General features: G+C 37.5%; 1 protein-coding gene across 3 annotated transcripts in view; it reads left to right on the forward strand.

Annotated features, from left to right (window-relative positions):
- Positions 1-22,945, forward strand: part of kif15 (kinesin family member 15) — a 67,826-nt gene that overhangs the window by 42,374 nt on the left and 2,507 nt on the right. For all 3 annotated transcript variants that reach the window (XM_039736175.1, XM_039736176.1, XM_039736177.1), the window contains 10 exons: positions 174-260; positions 604-708; positions 2,450-2,572; positions 4,835-4,981; positions 14,106-14,186; positions 15,942-16,106; positions 16,564-16,667; positions 18,203-18,275; positions 18,591-18,628; positions 19,683-19,815. In XM_039736175.1, coding sequence (XP_039592109.1) covers positions 174-260; positions 604-708; positions 2,450-2,572; positions 4,835-4,981; positions 14,106-14,186; positions 15,942-16,106; positions 16,564-16,667; positions 18,203-18,275; positions 18,591-18,628; positions 19,683-19,815 — 1,056 coding nt within the window. The remainder of the gene's footprint in view (positions 1-173; positions 261-603; positions 709-2,449; positions 2,573-4,834; positions 4,982-14,105; positions 14,187-15,941; positions 16,107-16,563; positions 16,668-18,202; positions 18,276-18,590; positions 18,629-19,682; positions 19,816-22,945) is intronic.

The raw sequence follows: 22,945 nt of genomic DNA on the forward strand, positions 1-22,945 counted from the left end.
TTTCTTATATAAACATTTGCCTTTGGAACATTAATATATTGTATGAGTGGAACTTACTGAAGAAATACTTAATATTCCGCACATAGTCTATGCCAAGAAACATTTGTTCATGGTAAACAAGTATAAAATGTACTTTATCTGATGTGTCTAACTTTTTTTGTTTTTCTTCCTAGGCTTCAGATATACAAAATTTAGAAATATGCCTTACAACATCAAAGGCTGAAATTGCAGAGTTGAAGATGACTAATGCAGCAGATAAAGTAAATATTGTATTCTATTTGTATCTCTTGCCAATGTGCAATTCCATATTCAAATGCAAAGAAATTGTGATTTTTATTTTTGTAATTTTTTCTGTACTGATTTGAAACCAATGCACTATTAATAATAAAAAAAAAAAATTCTGAGGGAAACTGTATACAATACATTTGATCGATTTCATAAATTATAGACAGTACGTAGTGTGAAATGTTTTTCTTCCTGGTAAATGCCAGTTTGTTGGTATAGCTGATGAGCTCCGTATACTGTATACAGTGTAATAAGATTTTTGGAAATGTTTTTCTTTTAAGTCACAATCTCTAACTTTTTTTATTTTTTTTATTTCAGGGAGTAATATCAGACATGATGAACCAAATACAAGAACTAAGATCAGACCTTAATGAGAAAAATGAAATCTTATCCTTGCTCTCCAGTGAGCTGGAAGATATAAAGGTTTGTGTCTTGTGCCCGTTTTTACTTTTGTCTCAGAACAAATGATTATGCAATTTAATATATTTTTTGGAAAAAGAGACATGCATTCTAAATAATTTTATGTACTTTGAGTAACACATAGCTACATTCCAAGTAGGATATCTTATTGTTCCTAACAGTCCATGTGATTTAGAATGATCTCTGCTTTAATTCAAACATACGTACTATAATAAATAAGGTATACTGTAGATAGTGTGATGTTTTATTGTGCACTGAAATTTTGAGCAAAATCTGTTGTATAATAGATCTAGACATTTGAGGATTCTTGCAGCAAGACCCTCTCATTATGCCTGTATTCTCTGTCAGTGTTTCATGTTGTTGTGTTGAACAAATGTGATTGTCTAATGAAGAAATAGTAGAATGTGAGGCTGACATCAGGAAACCAAAGTAGGGTTCAAATCAAAGTTGGATGAGCATTCAAGATTTACCACATTTTTTGCTTAAACTGGGGGTGGTTCAGTCTTTAAATTTAAATTGAATTGTGGGTAGTTAAGTTTGATTTCTGGTGTTGTGAAGAAAACTATCCCACTTTGTAAATTGCTGATTAATTATGGGTTAGGCACAGCTTTGCTGGGCTCACTTATCCTTATTACAAGCTTGTTAACGCTGCACTAGCACAACTGTAGCAACTGGTGTTGGCTGATGGGTAATGTCTAATATGGAGGACATATTAAGCATTCAAATGACAGATGTTATGCAAATCTGTGCTTTTATGTCTGTTACAAGAGAAGAGCATAAACTGTCTTCACCTTGAGACTTGTGGGACTGTGTGGCTTTGTTTGTTTATGGCTTGGCATAAGTATATTATAATTGGGGTGGGCACGAGACTTGCCTTTAACCTAATAAGTAAGAAGGTGCAGGTAGGTTGGTATCCTCCCAGCATCTCTCTTCAAACATGCCACAACTAATCAGGAGTATTTATAAATGATGGGATTAATCTTCAAGTCTATTTCTGTTACTCCTTGGGAAGGAAGTACTTGGTTTGAACAGTTAAATAATTACATAGACTTGCGTTTTGCCTAAAGATTGCATTTTTTTTCAAGAAGTGAAATGTTTGCATCATTGTGCTTCTAAAAGGAAGTGAGGAACGGTGGTATGCCTAATCTCTTCATCCCTACATGTCCCCATACAGGGTTTCAGAGGGCCAGAGTCTGTCCTTACAGCAACTGGATAAAGCTGGGATCAGCTTTAAATGCAGGGCACACACTCCTACCTTCACCAACTGAGACCCTTATTTTGCTATCATGCAAATGTTTGGGATATTAGATAAAACCAGAGTGTCAAACGAATACTGTACAAATATTCTTTGAACGCACACTATAGCAAGCTCTTTTTAGAGCTGTTCTGCCAGTAGAGATGCCCGCTATTTCATAGTGACTCCCTGGCATGTCAGCTTATTAAAATTCCAGTGCCTGCCCCCAGTGATCAAGTAACAACTTAATTTGGGTTAATGTAATAAGAGTTGTGTAATTTGCCAAATAGTTATTGCTTCCTAATCCTCTTTTTCAATTTCTAAGAAGGTAACTTCAATAAGACATTTGCTATATTTATGATACATAACAAATAAAACTGAGACTGAATTGAAATTAAAAGTAAATAATTACGGCTGAATGTTTTATTATTTACACTTATGTACTCTTTCATATTAAGTCCACTCAGGTATTGTATTTTTATTTAACGTGTTTTATCGTTACTTTGACAGGCAAAATATTGTGCTGCCTTAACTTTAAAAGAAGAGAACAGCGCAATCATTGAGAAACACGAGAAGGAACTGCTTGACTTGAAGGAGGCCATCGAGCGCAAAGCAATTTCTGACACTATTGAGGTGAGCATTTCACTTTTTTTATTTTTATAATCACTTGTTTTTTAAATGGAGTATTTAAAAATTGACTTTAATGGTCAGCTCTTCAATGTGAAGTTAGTACATAATGTTATGGCCATCAAGTTCCATGTTGCTGTGGATTGAACTTACTGAGAGCCGGGGATCTTATTTTGTTTTGGAAATTTCTGCATCGTAGAGAGGCTTGTAGATGGTGAGTTATCTGCCAGACAAAGCAAATAGAGAGGATGGTGTGTTCTGTTTTGGAGATGAACTTTGTACATCTTTACAATAAAGCAGGTACGTCATCCAGCAAACAGACTCATTTTGAAGTATGTTTATCAAGTCCCCATTTCAGAGAGCCGCCTTATAGGGGAAGCAGTCAGTGTTTGTATGATGCCAAAAAGTATAGTCGTCTATCTCTACATATCTCTACACTTTGCTTTAATGATAATTTTGCATTCTATATTGCTGCAAAGTCTGTGAATGAATGTACATAGAAAAGCCTAGGAAACCAAACGGGACTTTTAATAACATGAGCCAGGCAAGCAAAAAAGTTCATTTTTCTATGCTATGTAGAAAACTTGATAAAGTGTGTTTTCAAAAGCTTACTCAAAGGGTTCTCTTAAATTAGCGAGGAAACTGTTGTTGTTTTTAGTGTGATAAACCAGCTGTCCAGAAGATTGTCTGAACAAATGTCTGCAGACTTGTCCTATTGCTTTGTACTGTAATGAAGCTCCTAGTCAATGACGAATTAGGTTAGTTATCTGTGATAAGACTGACATGAGTGGGGCTGTCAATTGACCAACGACAAATATCTTTTTTTTTTTTTTTTTTTTTTTTTTATACCTTTTATTGAATTTATTAAAAACATTGGCAGAACTGTTCTGGTATAATATTATGGTTTTCTTTTTGCGCAAACCAATGAAATACCACATAGCCTAGAATTTAAGTTGGTTCACCTTTATTAAACCTGCAGATTTTCAGTAAGATTGACTTGGCATTTTTGAAACCCCACATAGCCTACATTTGAAGTTGGGCCATTGAATGCAAAATTTCATGAAAACCAGTTCAGCTGTTTTTATGTGTCTATCAAACAAGCAGACATGTTGAGATCTGAGGGTTGAAATGAGGTGCTTAGTGTGAAAATGGAGCCGAAAAAATCAAAAGACAGACAGAGGGCATTAGGTTTGTATTGTTTCTTATATTAGGCTTCAGCTTGTTTCTCTAGGAGTTTTTCTATGCAAGATCCTCTGCTTGTTTGAATTCATGTTAAGCAATATTCAAACTGTTACTTCACCTTTTTATTACCACGCTTATTTTAACTTCACCTGTTTGTTGGCTGGTATACATCTTTTAATAGATATTTAACCCACTTCCTATTGTCCAAATGACTTGAAATTTTGCACGCTTACTCACTTCTGATGACAATACATGAATCAATAATCAGTTTCGCTAATTGATCAATTAATCCATATCAATTAAGAAATGAAATTTTCATATGAAGAATAGTTAAAGATTTCACCAATAGATGGCGCTAGTAATGGATAGAAATATTAAAGGAAGTATTAAAATATTAATTGCACAAGTATACTAAAACAAACCCAAGACTAACAAGTTGAAAATAATATATATATATATATATATAATACTTTATAAAAACCACGCTTGTATTAAGTTAAAAAGTGTACTAAAAAGTAAAAAAAATAAGTCATTCATCACTTGTAAAATAAAAGGTGGGTGCTTATCTATCAACATTCAAAAAACACTTCTTAAAATCTTAGCAAAAGCGCCCACCTTTTATTTTACAAGTGATGTATGACTTATTTTTTTTTACTTTTTAGTACACTTTTTAGCTTAAGTGTGGTTTTTAAAAAGTGTTTTTATATATAGATATATTTTTGTCTTAAAAGGCAGGATAATTAGCAAAGGCACCCATTGTAGCGTAAAAAGAATGTAGAAAAGGAAGATGATGATCATCAAATATTTCTTGTTCTTATTTGAATCAACTCCAGGCAAATGAAGGAGACCTTGTTGTTGTCTTCCTTGAATTCTGATGATGGCAGTTGTAAAAGCACATATTAAAAATTGGTAAATTTCTAATTACTGCTCCAAGCTACCCATACTATGTTTAAAATATTTTATATTCCAAATAATCCTTTCCTGTTCACCAATATGTTTTCTGTGACTGGCTATTAAATGTTTGTTTTTTTTATATATATATTAATGTTTTTCCTTGTTGGCCAAATTCTTTTTAAATGATTCCAGAAAGAGCTGTTGCAAGATGATTTGACGCATGCCACTGAGGAGATCGGGAAGCTCACAGAGACCCTCGGCAGACAGGAAGCCGTTCTGCAGGCCGCACTCAAAGAAGCCGCAGCTAATCAGTCCACCGTTGCAAACCTTGAACAGCAGGTGAGGCGTCCGCACAAACTCATTTTTATTTGAGTTTAAGACTTGGTTTTCCAAGTTATATTGCATTGGTTTCTTTGCCAAAAGCACTTTAAAATAGACAGTAGGTGATATGTATTATTCTGGCGTCCGTATCAGTATTTTTGATATTCTAAATTGCAGCCATTTTATTTTTTAGATGTTTATGAATTTGCACCTATTTAACACAAACCTGGAAATGTCGCATGTATATTGACTTCCTGTGTTGCAATTCCTGTTCAGTTTAGAATGAGTTTAAAGCGTTACGAATTTGCACATTCTTTTATTTCGGAGTAGTCCTTATTATTACAAATCATGTTAACTATTTATAATACAATTTAGAAATTAACAAAATTTGAATTTTTTTTGAATATTTGCACTTTGCTTTTGGTGTTGAGTAGTTGATGTTCATATATCTTTTGATCTTTTTTAATTTATTTTTAATAGCATTATTCAACTGCTATTTTATCGTCCCTGGTATTGTTAGCCTAATGCATTGTGAAGTGCAGTGTCTCTCCCTCAAGTGAGGTTTATTGTCTCCTTCTTTGTCTGCCCTCTGACGCTGCTGCCACCGCCAATACCAGTCTTCCACAGCTCCTTCCATTTGTCTCAAATGATCTGTGTGAGGTGGTGCCAAAGGCATCACTGTGCTGGCAGAGTGCACGGCAGGAAAAACCAATCCTGTATGGTCAGAGACAAGTCTAGACTCGCTTTCCCCAACTCCACAAGCCTATCCAAGCCAAGATATTATTATGGTCAAGAGAACATAACATAATACAATTCTCAGTATTTTGTAAGAGTGAGGATGCAAAGACTAAAGTTATTAGGTTGAACTTTGGTAGGGAAACTTTTGAGCAGATGCGGCAAAGTCTGAGGATACACTGGGATAAGCTTTTAAGTATGGAGACAGTCAAGGAGAAGTGGAACAGGTTTAAAAACATTTACATGTAATGCAGGACAGGTACAGACCTAAATTTGGAATTAATAGGAAATATTTAAAAAATTCCACAGTGGGTTAAAAAAAAAAGTTACAGAAGCTACAAAAGAAAAAAAACTGCTTTATAAGGCAAACAAGACTAATAACTCCAGAATGAATTGAAAGGCATATCAGAACATGAGAGCAACCATTAAGAAGGATATCAGGGAGGCTAAAAGACAGTTGGAGAGGAATAGAGCAGAAAAGGCGAGAGACAACCCCAAGAGATTCTTTAAATAGTAAAAGAACAGACGAGGAGGAGGTGAAGTGCATCAGGAATAGTAAAGGGGATTAAAAAATACAAAAAAATAATTCTGAGGTCTTCACAAGTGAGGAAGCAGATAATCTCCCAGCAGTAACAGGGACTACTAAGAAGGTACTGAGGGATTTGGAAATTGTAGAGAGAGAAGAGCTGCTCAGATTAAATAAGATGAAATCAAACAAATCACCAGGCCAGATAAGATTTACCCTCACGTTCTTAAGGAGGCCACTGAGTTCAGATAGAAACCCTATGCACACATTTTTAGGAAGTCACTGCACAGTGGGAAAATTCCAAAGGACTGGAAAATGGCAAATATTATCCCATTATATAAAAAGGGTGACAAGGCAGATTAGAGCAACTATAGGCCAGTAAGCTTAACATGAAACATCACAGGAAAATTAATGGAAGGAATTAGTAAGGATAAGATTGAGCAACACCTGGCAAGGACAGGAGTTATGAGGAACAGTCAGCGTGGGGTCAGAAGAGGGAGGTCGTGTTTGATCGTATCCTTTTGTTCCTCCTCATAGAATTCCAACAAAGTGGAGCAGATGAGATTATTGATGTGGACTTTCAGAAAACATTTGATGAGGTGCCACATGAGAGGGTGGGAATCAAATTAAAAGAACTGGGAGTTCAGGGTGTGGAGTGTAGATGGGTGCAGAATTGGCTCAGACACAGGAAGCAGAGGGTGATGGTGCGAGGAACCTCATCAGAACTGGCTGCTAAGATTGGTGACCAGCAGGGGGCAGTGCTGGGGGCTGCTGCTGTTTTAAATAAATATAAATGATTTGGATAGGAATATAAGTAAGGTGGATTTACAGTTTGGAATCCGTTAAATCATCACAGAAGGACTTGGACAGCAGACAGACTTGGGCAGATTTGTGGCAGGTGAAATTTAATGTCAGTAAATGTAAAGTATTACACATTGGAAGTAAAAATGTTAGGTTTGAATACACAATGGGGGTCTGAAAATCGAGAGTACACCTTATGAGAAGGATTTAGGAGTCCTAGTGGACTCTAAGCTATCGACTTCCAGACAGTGTTCGGAGGCCATTAAGAAGGCTCACAGAGTGTCAGGTTATATAGCGCCTTGATGTGTGGAGTACAAGTCACAGGAGGTTCTGCTCAAAGCTTTATAATGCACTGGTGAGGCCTCATCTTGAGTACTGTGTGCAGTTTTGGTCTCCAGGCTACAAAAAGGACATAACAGCACAAGAAAAAGTCCAGAGAAGAGCAACTAGGCTGATTCAGGGCTACAGGGGATGAGTTACGAGGAAAGATTCAAAGAGCTGAGCCTTTAGAGTTTAAACAAAAGAAGATTAAGAGGTGACCTGAGTGAAGTGTTTAAAATTATGAAGGGAATTAGTCCAGTGGATCGAAACTTGTATTTTAAAATAAGTTCACCAAGAACACGGGGACACAGTTGGAAACCTGTTAAAGGTAAATGTCACCCAAACATTAGGAAGTTTTTCTTTACACTGAGAACCACAGACACTTGGAATAAGCGACCAAGTAGTGTGGTGGACAGTAAGACTTTCAAAACTTGACTTGTTGTTTGTTTTTTTTTTTGTTTTTTTTTTAAGAAGAATTAAGAGGCAAGGACTGGTGAGCTTTGTTGGGCTGAATGGCCTGTTCTCATCTAGAGTGTTCTAATATTCTAAATCCTAAGACTTGTTGGCTGCCACATATCCAGGTCAATAGACTTTAACAGAGGAGTTGGTCTCAAGAGTGCTGCTCTGGAAGTGCTTAATCATGTCTCTCTGTCTCACATGCACAGCTTCTCAGGATTGCTCTGTCCCCTCTGACAGTGTCTCTCTCCTGCGTTCATGTTGCCCATAAAGAATCTTCATCCCAATGCGTATTTACATTTAAATTATTGAAATAATTTTACAGTCAATTTTATCAAGAGAAAAGAGTGAGCTAAGAAAATATATTGATTGGACTGATGAAATGTCTTTTTAATTTCAACAGTATATCCATTCATAATACTGAAATCTAAAATAAATTCCAGACCACTGAATACAGAAGATTTGTTTGCCCAGACTCAAAGTGGGTTCAACACAAATGTTTCCAGACTGTTGAGTGTCTTGCTGTACGACTTGCTGCCCTGACATTCTTGTTTGGGTTTCCGTGCTTCCTTCGCAAGTTAAAAATTTACACCGCGAGTGTGGCTGGCTGCTCATACCCCCATGTGAGATGGTACCCCTAGCTTAACTCTGCTCTGCTCTGCCCACCCACTGGAAATGATCAGTTTGTTTGTGTTTCTAATATCTTCAGACGTATTCAGTCTGCCAGATTCTGAGCCCCAGTGTATGACACCAGACTGCCTGACTGGATCTGTCCTTGTCTTGAAATTTTGTGTCTGCATCCGTGTATCTCGGCAGTGTTTACGTAACTGTATTTGCATAGAATGTTTTACTATGCAAATATGGTTATGGTTTGGAATATGATCTGACTCGTGTTTATTAAATGCTAAAAAGTGTTCTTTCATTTTTGCATGTTATATGATTGCAGTGTCCCCCTTTGCCAGTTATACTGCCTTTGGCATGAAAACCATTTAGAGAGCATATCGATAACATTCTAAAGTTCCATTAAAAGCTCTAAAATGAATCGTGATTTGTGAATCACATTTATATATGGTGCTGGCTAAAGAAATGAGGCAGTTCAGCAAGAGAGAGAATATGCAAGTGGCTCTGAATATAACCTGGTAGTGACTGCTAAACGGCCCTACACGGACACTTTAGGAACATTTGACAAACTTACAACCACATTTGCTAAAGTTTGCTTAACAACAGTTAATTGTATATATGAAGTACTGTGGAGCATCTTTATGCACAACATCGTCACATTTGTGTCAAAGGGGATTCTGCCCTAAAATATCTACTTTGATTATTTTTCTTTTCCCATTTTATTTTCTTTTAGGTTCTTTTAATGACAAGGATTTGAAATGTAACTTTAGTTTATACTTTCAGTTTCTATTTGAACAGGTGGATTATTTTTTGCATTCCTCCTCATTTTATTTATTTTATTTATTTATTTATTAGACATTAAACCTGTTACAAGAACAGGCGCTAGAACAGTAGTGCATGAACATTTGTATGAACAGTCTATATTAAATGGCAAGGGACCTTGAATGTGGCTGTAATATGCGTCACTGGATTGTGTGCCTTTAATTTTCTCTCTCAGTTATACTGGTTTGTATTTCCATAAAATGCCTGTAATTTTGTCTGACAGTAATACAGTGGAACCTCAGCTCACGACCATAATTCGTTCCAAAACTCTGATTGTAACCCGATTTGGTCGTGAACCGAAGTAATTTCCACCATAGGACTGTATGTAAATAGTAAACTAAATGTAAAAACATTGAATAAAACTAAGAAAACCTTGAACAACAGAGAAAACTAACACTGCAAGAGTTTGCGCTACAGCCTTACGACCCGCTCGCTAAAAACACTTTTTTTAATGAGTTTTAAACACAGGGAGAAAATGAACATTTGAAAAATCTGTAATTTAATAAACAACCAAGAAAAGTAACATTGCAACAATGCACGCGTGTGTGTGTGTGCGTGTGTGTGTGTGTGCGTGAGCTTGTCTTTCTGTCGCGGGCCTGTCTGCGTCTGTCTGTCTCTCTCTGCACACACAGGGAATGCACAGGAAGAGACTGAACACGTGCCGTGTGGCCCCGCGCATGCGCACTTCACCAGAAGACACACTCACACACACAGACACCTGGACGCACGCAAGGCTTTTATTAAAGAGGATGATGTATTTATTTGCGCTGCCATTTTGTGGTTCTCTTGATTACTGTTGCCAAGATTGATGTCACAACATTGAGGACAGGTGTGTCTATCATTGGGACATCTGTATAAAGGTTGGCTTTGTTCACTTTCAGATTATCTGAGATTCTGGTTACAATCAAATACCTTTCATGGTGATGTTGTGTTTTTAGTGATTTACGACAACAAATTTAGCATGTTTTAGTCTGATTTAGGTTACATATTGGGCTTAGTTCATTTAATTCTTACTGACTTTTACTTGTGTGTTTTTGACCTTGATTTTTGTCACATCCATCTAAGCAGAAAAATTATATTTTGCCTGTCATACCCCATAAATGGTAAAGTACAAGACAGTTTGTGTTTCCATGATCTTCTCTTCACCACCAGTTGTTAGCTGAGTGACAGCACTTCAGTTATACAGTATGTGGCCTTCATTAGGTGTCCTATTTTGTTATGTAGCCATTCAGTGAAATCAAATTAGCTGGCCTGATCCACGTTATAAGCGTCAGCGTCAGCCTCTTTCTGCCCCCTGTGTCACATGTCTGTTTCCAGCCTCGGCACTGCCTTTTGTGCAGTGTGGGGGGAACACATTTTCATTGGATGTGTGACAGTATTAAGTGTGAAAATGAAAGCTGTTCTTGATATGCTTACATTGCCTAATTAGTCAAATATTTAATTTTGCTCATTTTCACTCAGAATGACACAACACATTTGACCAATTGGCCCCAATAAACATGCTTTAAGTAATGTTTTCTGCATACAAGCTACTGATTGCACAGTTAATTGGTGTGGGAAAGGCTCGTTTGTTGTACGTATGTGTGGCTCGTATGACTGTATAACAGTACAATACAGTTTCACTTTTAAGATGAAGAGCATCTTTTAATATTACTATAGATGATGTAAGCAAAGCTGTGGACAATTCAGCAGTTGTTCACTTTTAACAATACTTGATATTGTGTGTGTTTATGGACAATAATACAAATTTCAATGCTGGATCAGTCGAGCCCCAGGTTAACCACGACCACCAACAGGGTGCTGGCGGAAATTGGGCTACTGTTGACCGAAGGAGAAGTAGTGGGGGGAGACGTGTCTGGAGGCAGGAGGAGAGGAGGAACTGCGGGTAGGAACTTTGAATGTTGGCAGTGTGACTGGTAAGGGGAGAGAGTTAGCAGATATGATGGAGAGAAGGAAGGTTGATATATTGTATGTGTGAAGAGACTAAATGGAAGGGGGGAGTAAGGTCTGGTGGATCAGAGGTGGATTCAAATTGATCTATCATGGTGTGGATGGGAGGAGAAATGGAGTAGGAGTTATTCTGAAGGAACAGCATGTCAAAGAGTGTTTTGGAGGTGAAAAGAGTGTCAGGCAGAGTGATGATGATGTAGCTGGACATTGGAGGTGTGATGATGAATGCTGTTAGTGCATATGCCCCGCACGTTGGGTATACAATGGGTGAGACAGCATATTTTTGGAGTGAGATGGATGAAGTGATGAACAGAAAGTGGTTATTAGAGGGGATTTCAATTGACATGTTGGTGAAGGGAACAGAGGAGATGAGGAGGTGATGGGTAGGTATGGTGTCAAGAAGAGGAATGAAGAAGGTCAGAGGACGGTGGATTTTGCCATAAGGATGGACATGGCTGTGGTGAATACGTATTTTAAGAGGAGAGAAGAACATAGGGTTACGTACAAGAGTGGAGGAAGTTGCACACAGGTAGATGACATCCTATGCAGAAGAGTCAATCTGAAGGAGATTGAAGACTGCAAAGTGGTGGCAGGGGAAAGTGTAGTTAAGCAGCATAGGATGGTGGTCTGTAGGATGACGTTGGAGATCAAGAAGAGGAAGAGAGTGAGGGCAGAGACAAGGATAAAATGTTGGAAGATTGCAAGGTTGAGTTTAGGGAGAAGGTGAGACTGGCACTGGGTGGCAGTGAAGAGTCACCAGACAGCTGGGCAACTACAGCAGATGTAGTAAGGGTGACAGCAAGAAGGGTGCTTAGCGTGACATCTGGAGAGAGGAAGGAGGAAAAGGAAACCAGGTGGTGGAATGAGGAAGTACACGAGAGTATACAGAGGAAGAGGATGGCAAAGAAGAAGTGGGATAGTCAGAGAGATGCAGAAAGTAGACAAGAGTACAAGGAGATAAGGCGCAAGGTGACGAGAGAGGTGGCGAAGGCTAAAGAAGATGTATGATGAGTTGTATGAGAGGTTGGACACTAAGGAGGGAAAAAGGGACCGGTGGGCTACAGAGAGGGGCCGCACTGGGAAAGATGAGCAGCAGGTTATGGTGATAAATAAATAATAAAGATGGAAACGTACTCACGAGAGAGTAGAGTGTGCTGAGCACATGGAAAGAGTACTGTGAGAGGCTGATAAATGAAGAGAACGAGAGAGAGAAGAGGTTGGATGATGTAGAGATAGTAAATCAGGAAGTGCAACGTATTAGCAAGGAGGAAGTAAGGACAGTGATGAAGAAGATGAAAAATGGAAAGTCCATTGGTCCAGATGACATACCTGTGGAAGCATGGAGGTGTTTAGGAGAGATGGCAGTGAAGTTTTTAACAGGATTGTTTAATGGAATCTTGGAAAGTGAGAGGATGAGGAGGAGTGGAAAAGAAGTGTACTGATGGGCTGATATTTAAGAATAAGGGGAATGTGCAGGACTGCAGTAACTACAGGGGATAAAATTGATGAGCCGCAGCATGAAGTTATGGGAAAGAGTAGTGGAAGGTCAGATAAGAAGTGAGGTGATGATCAGTGAGCAGCAGGATGGTTTCATGCCAAGAAAGAGCACCACAGATGAGATGTTTGCTCTGAGGATGTTGATGGAGAAGTTCAGAGAGAAGACCAGAAGGAGTTTCATTGTGTCTTTGTGGACCTGAGAAAGCAAATGACGGTGACTGAGAGGAGCTGTGGTATTGTATGAGGACGTCGGGAGTGGCAGAGAAGAACATAAGAGTTGTACAGGATATGTACGAGGGGAGTGTGACCGTGGTGAGGTCTGTGGTAGGAGAGACGGAGGTAGGATTACATCAGGGATCGGCTCTGAGCACTTTCTTATTGACAGTGGTGATGGACAGGCTGACAGACGAGATCAGACAGGAGTCCCCGTGGACTGTGATGTTTGCTGATGACATTGTGATCTACAGGATGAGGAGACTCTGGAGAGGTGGATATATGAGAGGAGAGGAATGAAGGCCAGTAGGACCACCAAGACAGAACACATGTGTGAATGAGATGGAGGGCAGAGGAATGGTGAGGATGAGGGCAGTAGAGTTGGTGAAGGTGGATGAGTTTAAATACTTAGGATCAACAGTACTGAGTAATGGGGATTGTGGAAGAGAAGTGAAGAAGAAAGTGCAGGCAGGGTGAAGAAGAGTGTCAGGAGTGATTGGTGACAGACAAATATCAGAAATAGTGACAGGGAAGGTCTACAGGATGGCAGTGAGACCAGCTGTGTTCTATGGGTTGGAGACGGTGGCACAGGAGACAGAGCTGGAGGTGTCAGAGTTAAAGATGCTAAGATTGGCATTGGGGGTGATGAGGATGGGCAGGATTAGAAATGAGGACATTAGAGGGTCAGCTCAGGTGGGACGGTTGGGAGACAAAGTCAGAGAGGCGAGATTACGTGGGTTTGGATGTGCAGAGGAGAGATGCTGAGTTTATTGGTAAAAGGATGTTAAGGATAGAGCTGCCAGGGAAGAGGAAAAGAGGAAGGTCTACGAGGTTTATGGATGTGGTGAGAGAGGACATGCAGGTGATGGGTGTGACAGAGCGAGATGACGAGGACAGGAAGATATGGAAGAAGATGATCTTCTGTGACAACCCCTAACAGGAGCAGCCAAAAGAAGAATGCTCACACTACTGTGAATTCTTTTTAAAGTTTTTGTAAGCATATTGATAACACTGAGATAAAGTACTTGTGTCTAGCCTGCTTTATACAATGTAGCAGTGACTCCTAGTTTTGTTTGCTCATTTTAGGCAACATCCTAGAAAACTGATTTGTAACATTGTAAATATCATGCCTTGGTAAAATATGTTCTGTTCAGGTAGTATGTTTGCATGTTAATTATTTAAGGCTCTTTTAACAAACAGCTTAAACAAAAAACTGAGGAACTGGCAGAAACAATGGAGCAATCTCTTCTGCAACCTGCTATCCCAACATCCCTTCCACAGGTAGGTGGGAAACCATTCCTTTAAAGTGCACATGTTAGTAAGTATCTCTTCCTAAGCCTTTTAGCAAATATATGGCAAGCTTAATGTTTTCATGAAATGATTTTATGTCTCATTATTAATCAGTGTCTTGTGCATGAGTTTTCAGTGCCTTGCTAGCTGTGTGGGTGATTAGGTAAACTGCATGCTTTTTTTTTGGATGTTTTCCCCTTGTTTACTCCTTAGAGGATTTTCTAATTTACAGTAGCATATGGGCAAATGTAACACTGAGTGTTCTGTATACAATATACATATGTCAAAACTAAAAAAGAAAACATTCGTGCAGTCATTTCAAAACGGTAAAATATATTAAATAAGACTGGAGACGCAACATTTCAGCTATGCATAGCCTTCATTAGGTGTCCTATTTTGTTTTTTTTGCAGGTGCACTTATGTAGCCATTCACTGAAAATCAAATTATATTTGTATGTCACAGAAATCACATGCATATTATGACAAATATAGTGGAAATAATGCAGAGATGCTGTCCATGTTAGCCTGCAAACCTAGAAAAGAACTAAGTAGTGCAACCCTTCAAAACTACGCCTTCTTTTGAGTGGAGACAAATGAGCATCGCCTTGCTTTATCTTAGGTAGCGGTGACTACAATGGATTACTGCTTTTATGAATTTTTCAAAGTGAAGATTTCATGGGTTTGGCCAAGGTGGCTGACAGTATTAATAAAAATTAGTTCCCCTTGAATCAGTACGTTGATATATAGTTTGACTCATGAAGACATCCCATCATTAGTAGCACATCTGCACAATTTAACCAGCCTTGGCCTACAATACATTACACAGAGGGATACTTTCAGATGTTTATAGCATCACCTGTCCTTTACATATTTACAGATGGATTCTACCCAAAAGTATTTTGTAAAAGGATTGTGTATTTTTCTAAATATACAGTGATGTCTCATTAATGAAAAACCAATGAAGTTGTTTAAGGATTTTGGATTGAACAACACTACTTAAACTGGGTAAAGATTGGCAGTCTGTTAGGCAGAAAACAATTCCACTATCTCAGATTACTATATCTCTCTATTATAATAAAAAAACAAATCCTGGGACGAGATGTGACTTTTTCAGAGAGAAAGTCTAGTCTCGTGGGACGTGAAAGTGTGCCAAGAGATTTAACCACACCTGGGGCCGGAAATAAAAGACAAAGAGTAGATGACAAAGTATAACGTTGTAAAGAATTCCACAATGTTGGCACGGTACACATGCAGAGCAGGTTAGAGATGTAATAGAGAATTAGAAAGTCTCAAAACAATGATAGTAAAGATTGCATTAGCGCAAACAAATGGAAATTATTACACGGTTTAATAACAGAGCAGCGAAAAGAGACCGAATATCTTGTTCGGATTTAAACTTTAAGTCGGAAGAATTGTAGATCGTCTATTTCGTGTTGCCATCAGGAAAAAGTTGTGTTTCTTCCCAATGAAGAGGCCTATCCACAAGAATTAAAAGATTTGTTATTTGGTGAAAGTGAAATCCACATACACAAGCGGCAGAGATGCAAAGTGGCTAGCGTGTAGCACAGGCCGGGGTTGGTGAGCGAAGTGAGCAGGGTGCTAAGCCCCCCTAGTTCTCGCATACAATGGAGGGAGTTGTAAATTGTATACACCCCACCCTTTTTTGGGATTTTTGTTGTTAAAGCAAAGTATGTTTAAAGTTTTCAGTGTTACAAAATATGAATTCAGTTCTCTTGTGGCATGCAGACACCTAAAACTCCAGTGAGCTTAAACGCCGATTTATCGAGAGTACTGGAGACTCAGGATGCTGAATTACACAGCTTAAGATCATCAGTAGCAACACTGGAGATGCTTGTGAATGAACTGAATGAAGAGCGTTCTGCGAAAAATGATGAAATTCTGAGACTTAAGGTGTGTATCTTTTTGTTAAATTCATGCTGACATTTTATTTAATTTGAGTAAACTGAGCTCTTTTATAAATGGAGAGGTTTAGTGCCTGGATTAAAATTTATATTGATCCCTGTAAGTGAGAAAACAAATAGTAAGTTAAAAGTAATACTGAGAACAGCTTGCAGTCTGAAAATGGTGTATACAAAATAGCTGTCAATTATGATAGCTTAAAATGACTGTGCAATCCTTCTAAAAGTGGCGTCTCATTACAGTAAAGTAAATTGGGAAGAAATGGTTCTTTAACTGAAAAATGTTTCTTTGAATTTGTGGAGGTCATATAAAAAAGCTTCTCCACGTTTTGTATAAAATTGTACAATAATCATTACAATCTCGTACAACTATAGAAATTTTTGTAATATTTTATTAGACAGATAAAAATGGTAATTGAGTTTTTTTTTTTTCCTCTTCATTTATTTAGTGTCAACTTTGTGAATTGGAGAACATGAAACTTGAAAAACAAAATCTGCTTAATCAAAGTTACTCTTCACAAAAACAGCGAAGTGACATTCAGAAAGGGAGCAGGTAAAGTGACGAGCACCACCGTACTGTGCTGAGCAGCTTGTGTTTACTGAACATCACATTTATTGATATGGTTGCCATTGTATGAACTATTTGTCATCGGCTGACTTAGCTCACAATGTCAGTTCATTGTAGGAGACTGCTACATTCCTACACTGCTGTTTTAGATGTCTCATTGCCGGAGCCCCTGATTCCACTTCCCCACAGACGACACTGCAGCACCTTCACACTTTTTCTGTTGTCTGTCACAAACAAGCAGCTTTATGTCGACAGAATGTTAATACGCAGGTGATAAAATGATACTCCTTTGTAAAATATACGCCTTTTTGGTTTGGAGCAGTTTCACCCAAGTAGACACTAAATGCCCTATTGGAACAGAAAGCATGTTTAGCTGAAAATGCTTTTATTTCTGATGTATAATTAGAGTATTCTGTTCTAGAATTGGTGTTCTGTTGTGCACATGGCTTAAACCAGGGGATAATGGGTTAAAGAAATGGATTGATGGTTTATTTATTTATTTTTTTTCTGTCACGTGTATATATATATATATATATATATATATATATATATATGACATGCCGTATTATGTTAATCATTATATTTCTAATACAAGTATAAGTAATATCATCAGTAATGTATTTACTGTTTAAAGAGTAGTCTTTCTGATGAAGTAATGTAGTACTAGGTTGTTGTACCGTGTTAGCCATTATGAATGTAGAGAAAAGCCAAGCAAAATGACACCTTTTATGAAGTAATGGGAAGATAGCTGAACTTTTAGTCTAATGTAATGCAGAACAGCATTTCCCATTGAACCTTCCCCAAAGGGTCATGAATATTTAAACACACTTACAACAATAGACACATCACAAATATTATTTTATTTCTCTTTCTCTCTCTATATACCCAGTCTAATTTCTCCACAGACCACAGGTTCAGATTCTTGCTGACTTTTTGTGTGTACCCTGATGAAATGAGAAATGCAGTGCAATGTTAAATAGAATGGAGTTGCTTTAAACAAGCAGAATATCGCTGTATATTTTATATTACTTGGTCTTCTATAGGAACACTGCAGTGAATCGACTCATCTTGATGTTTTGTTTTGACATTTAAAAAAAATAAAGACGGCATTTTCTGTAGTGAGCCGAGAATACAGCTACCTGTACAAAACTTTAGCTCTCTATGAATACAGTACTGAAAACTGCTCAGAATTACCCAATGTTCAGATAGATGACACTCCACCATATTTAACTACAAAAGAACACAATTTGGTTTTTTGTTTGCTCATTTAGTCGACCAACTTTGCACTAAAGTTCCATATTTAATGTCACACTTTAAAATCAAAGAAGTAGCTGAGAGGACTAATGGAATGGTGATCTGCTGATTATGATTTGACAACTCATTGACTAGAAATCTGATTAATATTCATGTTTATTTTTGTTATGTAAGGTAAGTAGTGGTGTTATTTTGCCAAATCAGTGGGTATTAGTTTTATAAAGTGGTTATATTTAACTTTAATCACATTTGTTTTTGCTGCACAGTGAGGAAAAAACGAATAAAGATGAACAAAATACCAAGATTTGTAAAGAACTGGCTGAGGAAAAAGCAGCTAAGGTACCATGTTACCTCTTGACCTTTTGTCCTTTTTTTCTTTCTAAAATCAATTTTATTGTATTACAATTGTTAGCGTACATAATCACAATTGTAAAATGCAATGTAAATTCAGTAATATATTCAAGTTCACTTTTTATGTAGTTTTCAAAACTGTTTTCTGCTCAAGAATTATGAACTAATGTAAATTAACAGAATATAAATTCTAATACTTGAACGGTAAGCAATATTGTATTGCAACTATTTTTCTTTTATATTACCCTTTTTTAATATTTTTAGTTAGTTGTTATAGTAAATTTTCTTTTTGTTCTTTGTCAGAAAGCAGCACTTAAACAACTGAATCTTGTTGAATCTGAGTAAGTGGACTTTTTAAAAAATTATTTGCAAGCATGGCATAGATAAATCTCTAGATTAGTTACAGTCTGCAGATCAGTTTTTAACACTCGTGTGTGTTGAGAAATCTGATGGAGCTACAGTGCAACTTCAGATTTACTCCATACTGAAAGGAAATGAAAGCATTTGAATATTAAAATGTATTCTATATCACACATATTAATAAGCAGAGAGGACACAAAATCTAATAACTTACACAGACATTGGTTAACATCACTGCTAGTGCATATAGGAGTGTTTTTAATGTGATGCTACTCTGTAAAACAAAACTTGCTAAATAAAAGAAAATAATCACTTTGATCAAACAATATTGAGAGAGAAGAAAAGGTATTTGATTGTTATGGAGCTGGCTGTCTAAAGTGTAGACGTTTGTGAACCTGTTTGACCTTTACTGGAGAAGTAAGAGGGGTCAAATTGGAAACGGGGTCATTTGAGACTTTGTATGCAAACCATATGTCACTACACAGGTACATAATCTTAGACGTATGCACAAAAGAAAGACTTCATGGTGAAGCTCTCAAATATCTGCTACTGTAAACCTCTTGAATGCTTAAAAGTGTTGATTTTGCTTTTTCAAATATGTTATTCCCCAATAACGGACTGCTGTCTTTTCCGGGGTTAGTTTGGGCCTCACTGCTAATGTTGCCAGGATAGCCTTTGACTGGACCTTTACAATTACTGAAATGAACGTATTTTGTATTTTTTGGTACACAAAATGGTGAACATTTATGTGTGTGTGTGTGTGTGTGTGTGTACCAAGTGGGTATACAGCTGAATTAACCTTCTTTTCTTATTGGCAAGGAAATCACTTTTTCCTTGTGCATATACATATATAGCTACATATAGAATAGCTGCTTATACAGCTCTTCACTAACCCCTTTTATATTTAAAAATGCATATTTTTACATTAACATGCATATATACAGTAATTCTTTGTGCATATATGTGGATTTGCATAATCAGATTTTTCTAACATGGATTTCCTTTTTTAATCTCAATAATGTATTCCTTTTTTAGGCTGAAAGAAACACGTGCAACCTTAACAAATGCACAAATATGCATACAGGAAATGACAAGTGAGCTAAGGCTGCGATCACTTGAAGTTAAATCTTTCCAGGAAAACTTTACAGATCAGGATAAACTTATGAAGGTAATCATAATATCTAACTATAAATTAAATTATACAATACATACATTTGAAGAAATCGCCTGCAGATCTTAGAAGACAGAATTGTGTCACGGCATAGATCTCAAGAAGGTTGCAGCATTGAAGATTTCCAAGAGCATAGTGGCCTCCATAATTCTTAAATGGAAGAAATCTAGAATATGACGACTCTTCTGGAGTTGGACAATTAGCGAAATTGAGGAATTATGGGAGAAGGGACATGGGAAGAAAAGTGTCCAAGAACCCAATACTCATTCTGGGTGAGTTCCAGGGAACTTGTGTGGAGATTGGAGAAACTTTCAGACAAACAACCATCACTGCAACACTCCACCAATTTAGGCTTTATGACACAGTGGCCACAGAAGTCTGATGGTTCTCACTAAATGACCCAAGAAAGCCACCTATAGAGCTCTCTCTTACTTTGAGAAACAAGATTCCAAGGTCATGTCTGGAGGAAACCAGGCTCTGCTCATCACCTGCGTAATACCATTCCATTAGTGAAGCATTATAGCAGCCGTATCATGCTGTGGGGTTGTTTGTCAGTGGCAGTGACTGGGAGAATAGGCAGGGTTGAGGGGAAAGCTGAACAAAGTCAGTTACAGAGATATCCTCAATGAAAACCTGCTGCAGATCACTCTGGACCTCAGCTTCCAACTGGCCAATGACCTTCAGCACATAACAAAGAACATCACAGGGGGAGTTTAGGAACAACTCTTAGGATGTCCTTGAGTTGCCCAGTCTCTAGAGACCCCTGAAAACAGTGGTCCACTGTCAGTCACCACCCTTCCTGACTGAGTTGGAGTATTTGCAGAGAAGAACTGCAGAAAATCTCCAGATCCATAGGCAGGGATAGGGAATATTGGGGTACTCTATGAAGCGCATTCAGCAAGTAAGCCTTGCTTAAACGGAGACTCCAGGACTATCTGAAATGGTTTTGGTTCTGCCAAATAGGATTGTGGCAAATTGCACTCATTCACCAAGGTAACTAAATGTCATTTCTTATCCTGCTCCGTACTCAGTTAAAGATAAAGCTTAGAGGAGTGTCTTGGGTTCAGAATTCATAAAATTCACAATCAGTGAGGAGAGAAAGGGTTCATGGCGTTTTTGGGATATCTGATATTACTGACATCTCTTAACTTAATCTCACATTCACTTTCAAAAATGGTAAGGCAACTATCCATTGAAAATGAGAAATTTAAGTTATGTCATTTATTGCCACATGTTTGGATCAGTGACAGGATTTTTAGGCATATTTAATGTTGCTGCATTCTTAGTTACACTATCATTTAAATAAATCGTATACAGTCATTGTGAAATGGTAAAACATTCAAAGCTACTCTGCGGAAAATGACAAGAATTATTAATACTGTATATGCATTATAGGTTAAAATTGCTGGCTCTGTAATGTTAAAATTGTCATTTATAAAAGTACCAACACTTTCAGTAAACCTGTAACACTAAAGTAGTGAAAGGTTTTCATAATAATGTAATAAGCAAGAATAAAGTGGCGCACTTGAAGACCTTCTAGGATCAACCCTGGTTTGCTGCAGAGAACGTTTAAAACAGCAACACGAATAGTGAACAGGCAGAAAGCCCATTGTCACTTCTGATAAACGTTATTATGTCATGACAATATCTGGCTGCATATTTTATAACCCATCCATTATCCAACCCACTATATAATAACTACAAGGTCACAGGGGTCCGCCGGAGCCATATATAACAATAATATACCATATTAAGTCGCTTCAGTTGTAAGCCTTAATTACTTTTATAATACTCCATATAAAGTATAGCCCTTTTTTTATTATTTTTAATTTTTTCATTACTAAGATCTTAAAATACAATTTTTTGAAATTGAGTACTTTAAAATAGAAACACTTATAAATAATTGGCAAGTCTGGTCAGGTACTCATCTTGATGAAGTTCACAGATTTTTGTGGTTACATACAATGCCTAAAAATCAGTTTGCTTTCAACAGCTTTGTAGGATCATCCTTGGCATGTCTGATCCTTAAAAACCTAATGAATTAAGCAGTCCATACCTAATGCCACCTTGGCATTTTCTGATGGTTAGAGACAACTTTATATGTATGTATGTTCAAGATGTACACCCCATCATCTCACTGCACCAAATGCCTGACCATTTGTGGAAACCATTTGCATCTCTGACTTTTTTAGGGTATTTGGGTCTGTGTAAAATGTATTTATTGAAGGTGTGGTCAGTGATGTTATTTGGGCTTCTTAAATGTCACCGGTGCAGTAGACGTTGTTATTCACACATGAGCACAATCTCCAGATCATTGGTGGCATCACTGCACAGGTCAGTCCTTTTAAATGACATTGACCGGTATGACTTGCACAATCTGATGAAGGCAAACTCCTTGAGCAGGAGAGACGTTGAGGCATCACACGGTGACAGACACTGCAGCTTTCTGTGTGGCTGTGCTGTAAACCTTTACCCAGAGATGTACTGTTCTGTATATTCTAGTCGTTCTGTACATACAGTAATGTTCAGCTGCTGCCAAATGTGCTTCATATTGTTCCTGAATACTTAGTGTTTGAAGTATGACTTAGATTTACCATCAAACTGGACAATTAAAAGGAAACATTTTAATTTTGAATATAGTATTTAATTATGCAATGCACCATTCAGAACTACAGTGGACATAGGTCTAGATTGCCACGCTGCCTCTCTCACTTTCTGAAAAGCAGACGCATTTCCTTTTTGTGTTAATATCATTCAAGTATTATTTCTTGCTCTTCTATTTATGAAAATAAAACCGTTACATTTTCAAAGCTGTCCCATAATATTCCATACATCACATCAGTTTCCCGCCTGTTGCACTCTCCTCTATGCTTTTTGAACTTTGATCGATGCTATCGACAGTCCGTTCTTGGGGCTGCTTGAGCCTGAACAGGCCTCGTATTCCAGTCGAGGCTCAGTCACTTCTACAAATGCCAAGTCTCAATTTCATACGCATGCTTTGAGGAAATACCCTCAAGGTGTGTGAAGTTTGTTGCCTAATACCCAGATGTAATTGCTTTTCCAACACATTGTCTTAGCTATATTTTTAAATTTAGTGGCACCTTGATTAAAAAAAATAATAATAATA

This window comes from Polypterus senegalus, chromosome 15, assembly GCF_016835505.1.
Source record: "Polypterus senegalus isolate Bchr_013 chromosome 15, ASM1683550v1, whole genome shotgun sequence".
NCBI classification, from domain to species: domain Eukaryota; kingdom Metazoa; phylum Chordata; class Cladistia; order Polypteriformes; family Polypteridae; genus Polypterus; species Polypterus senegalus.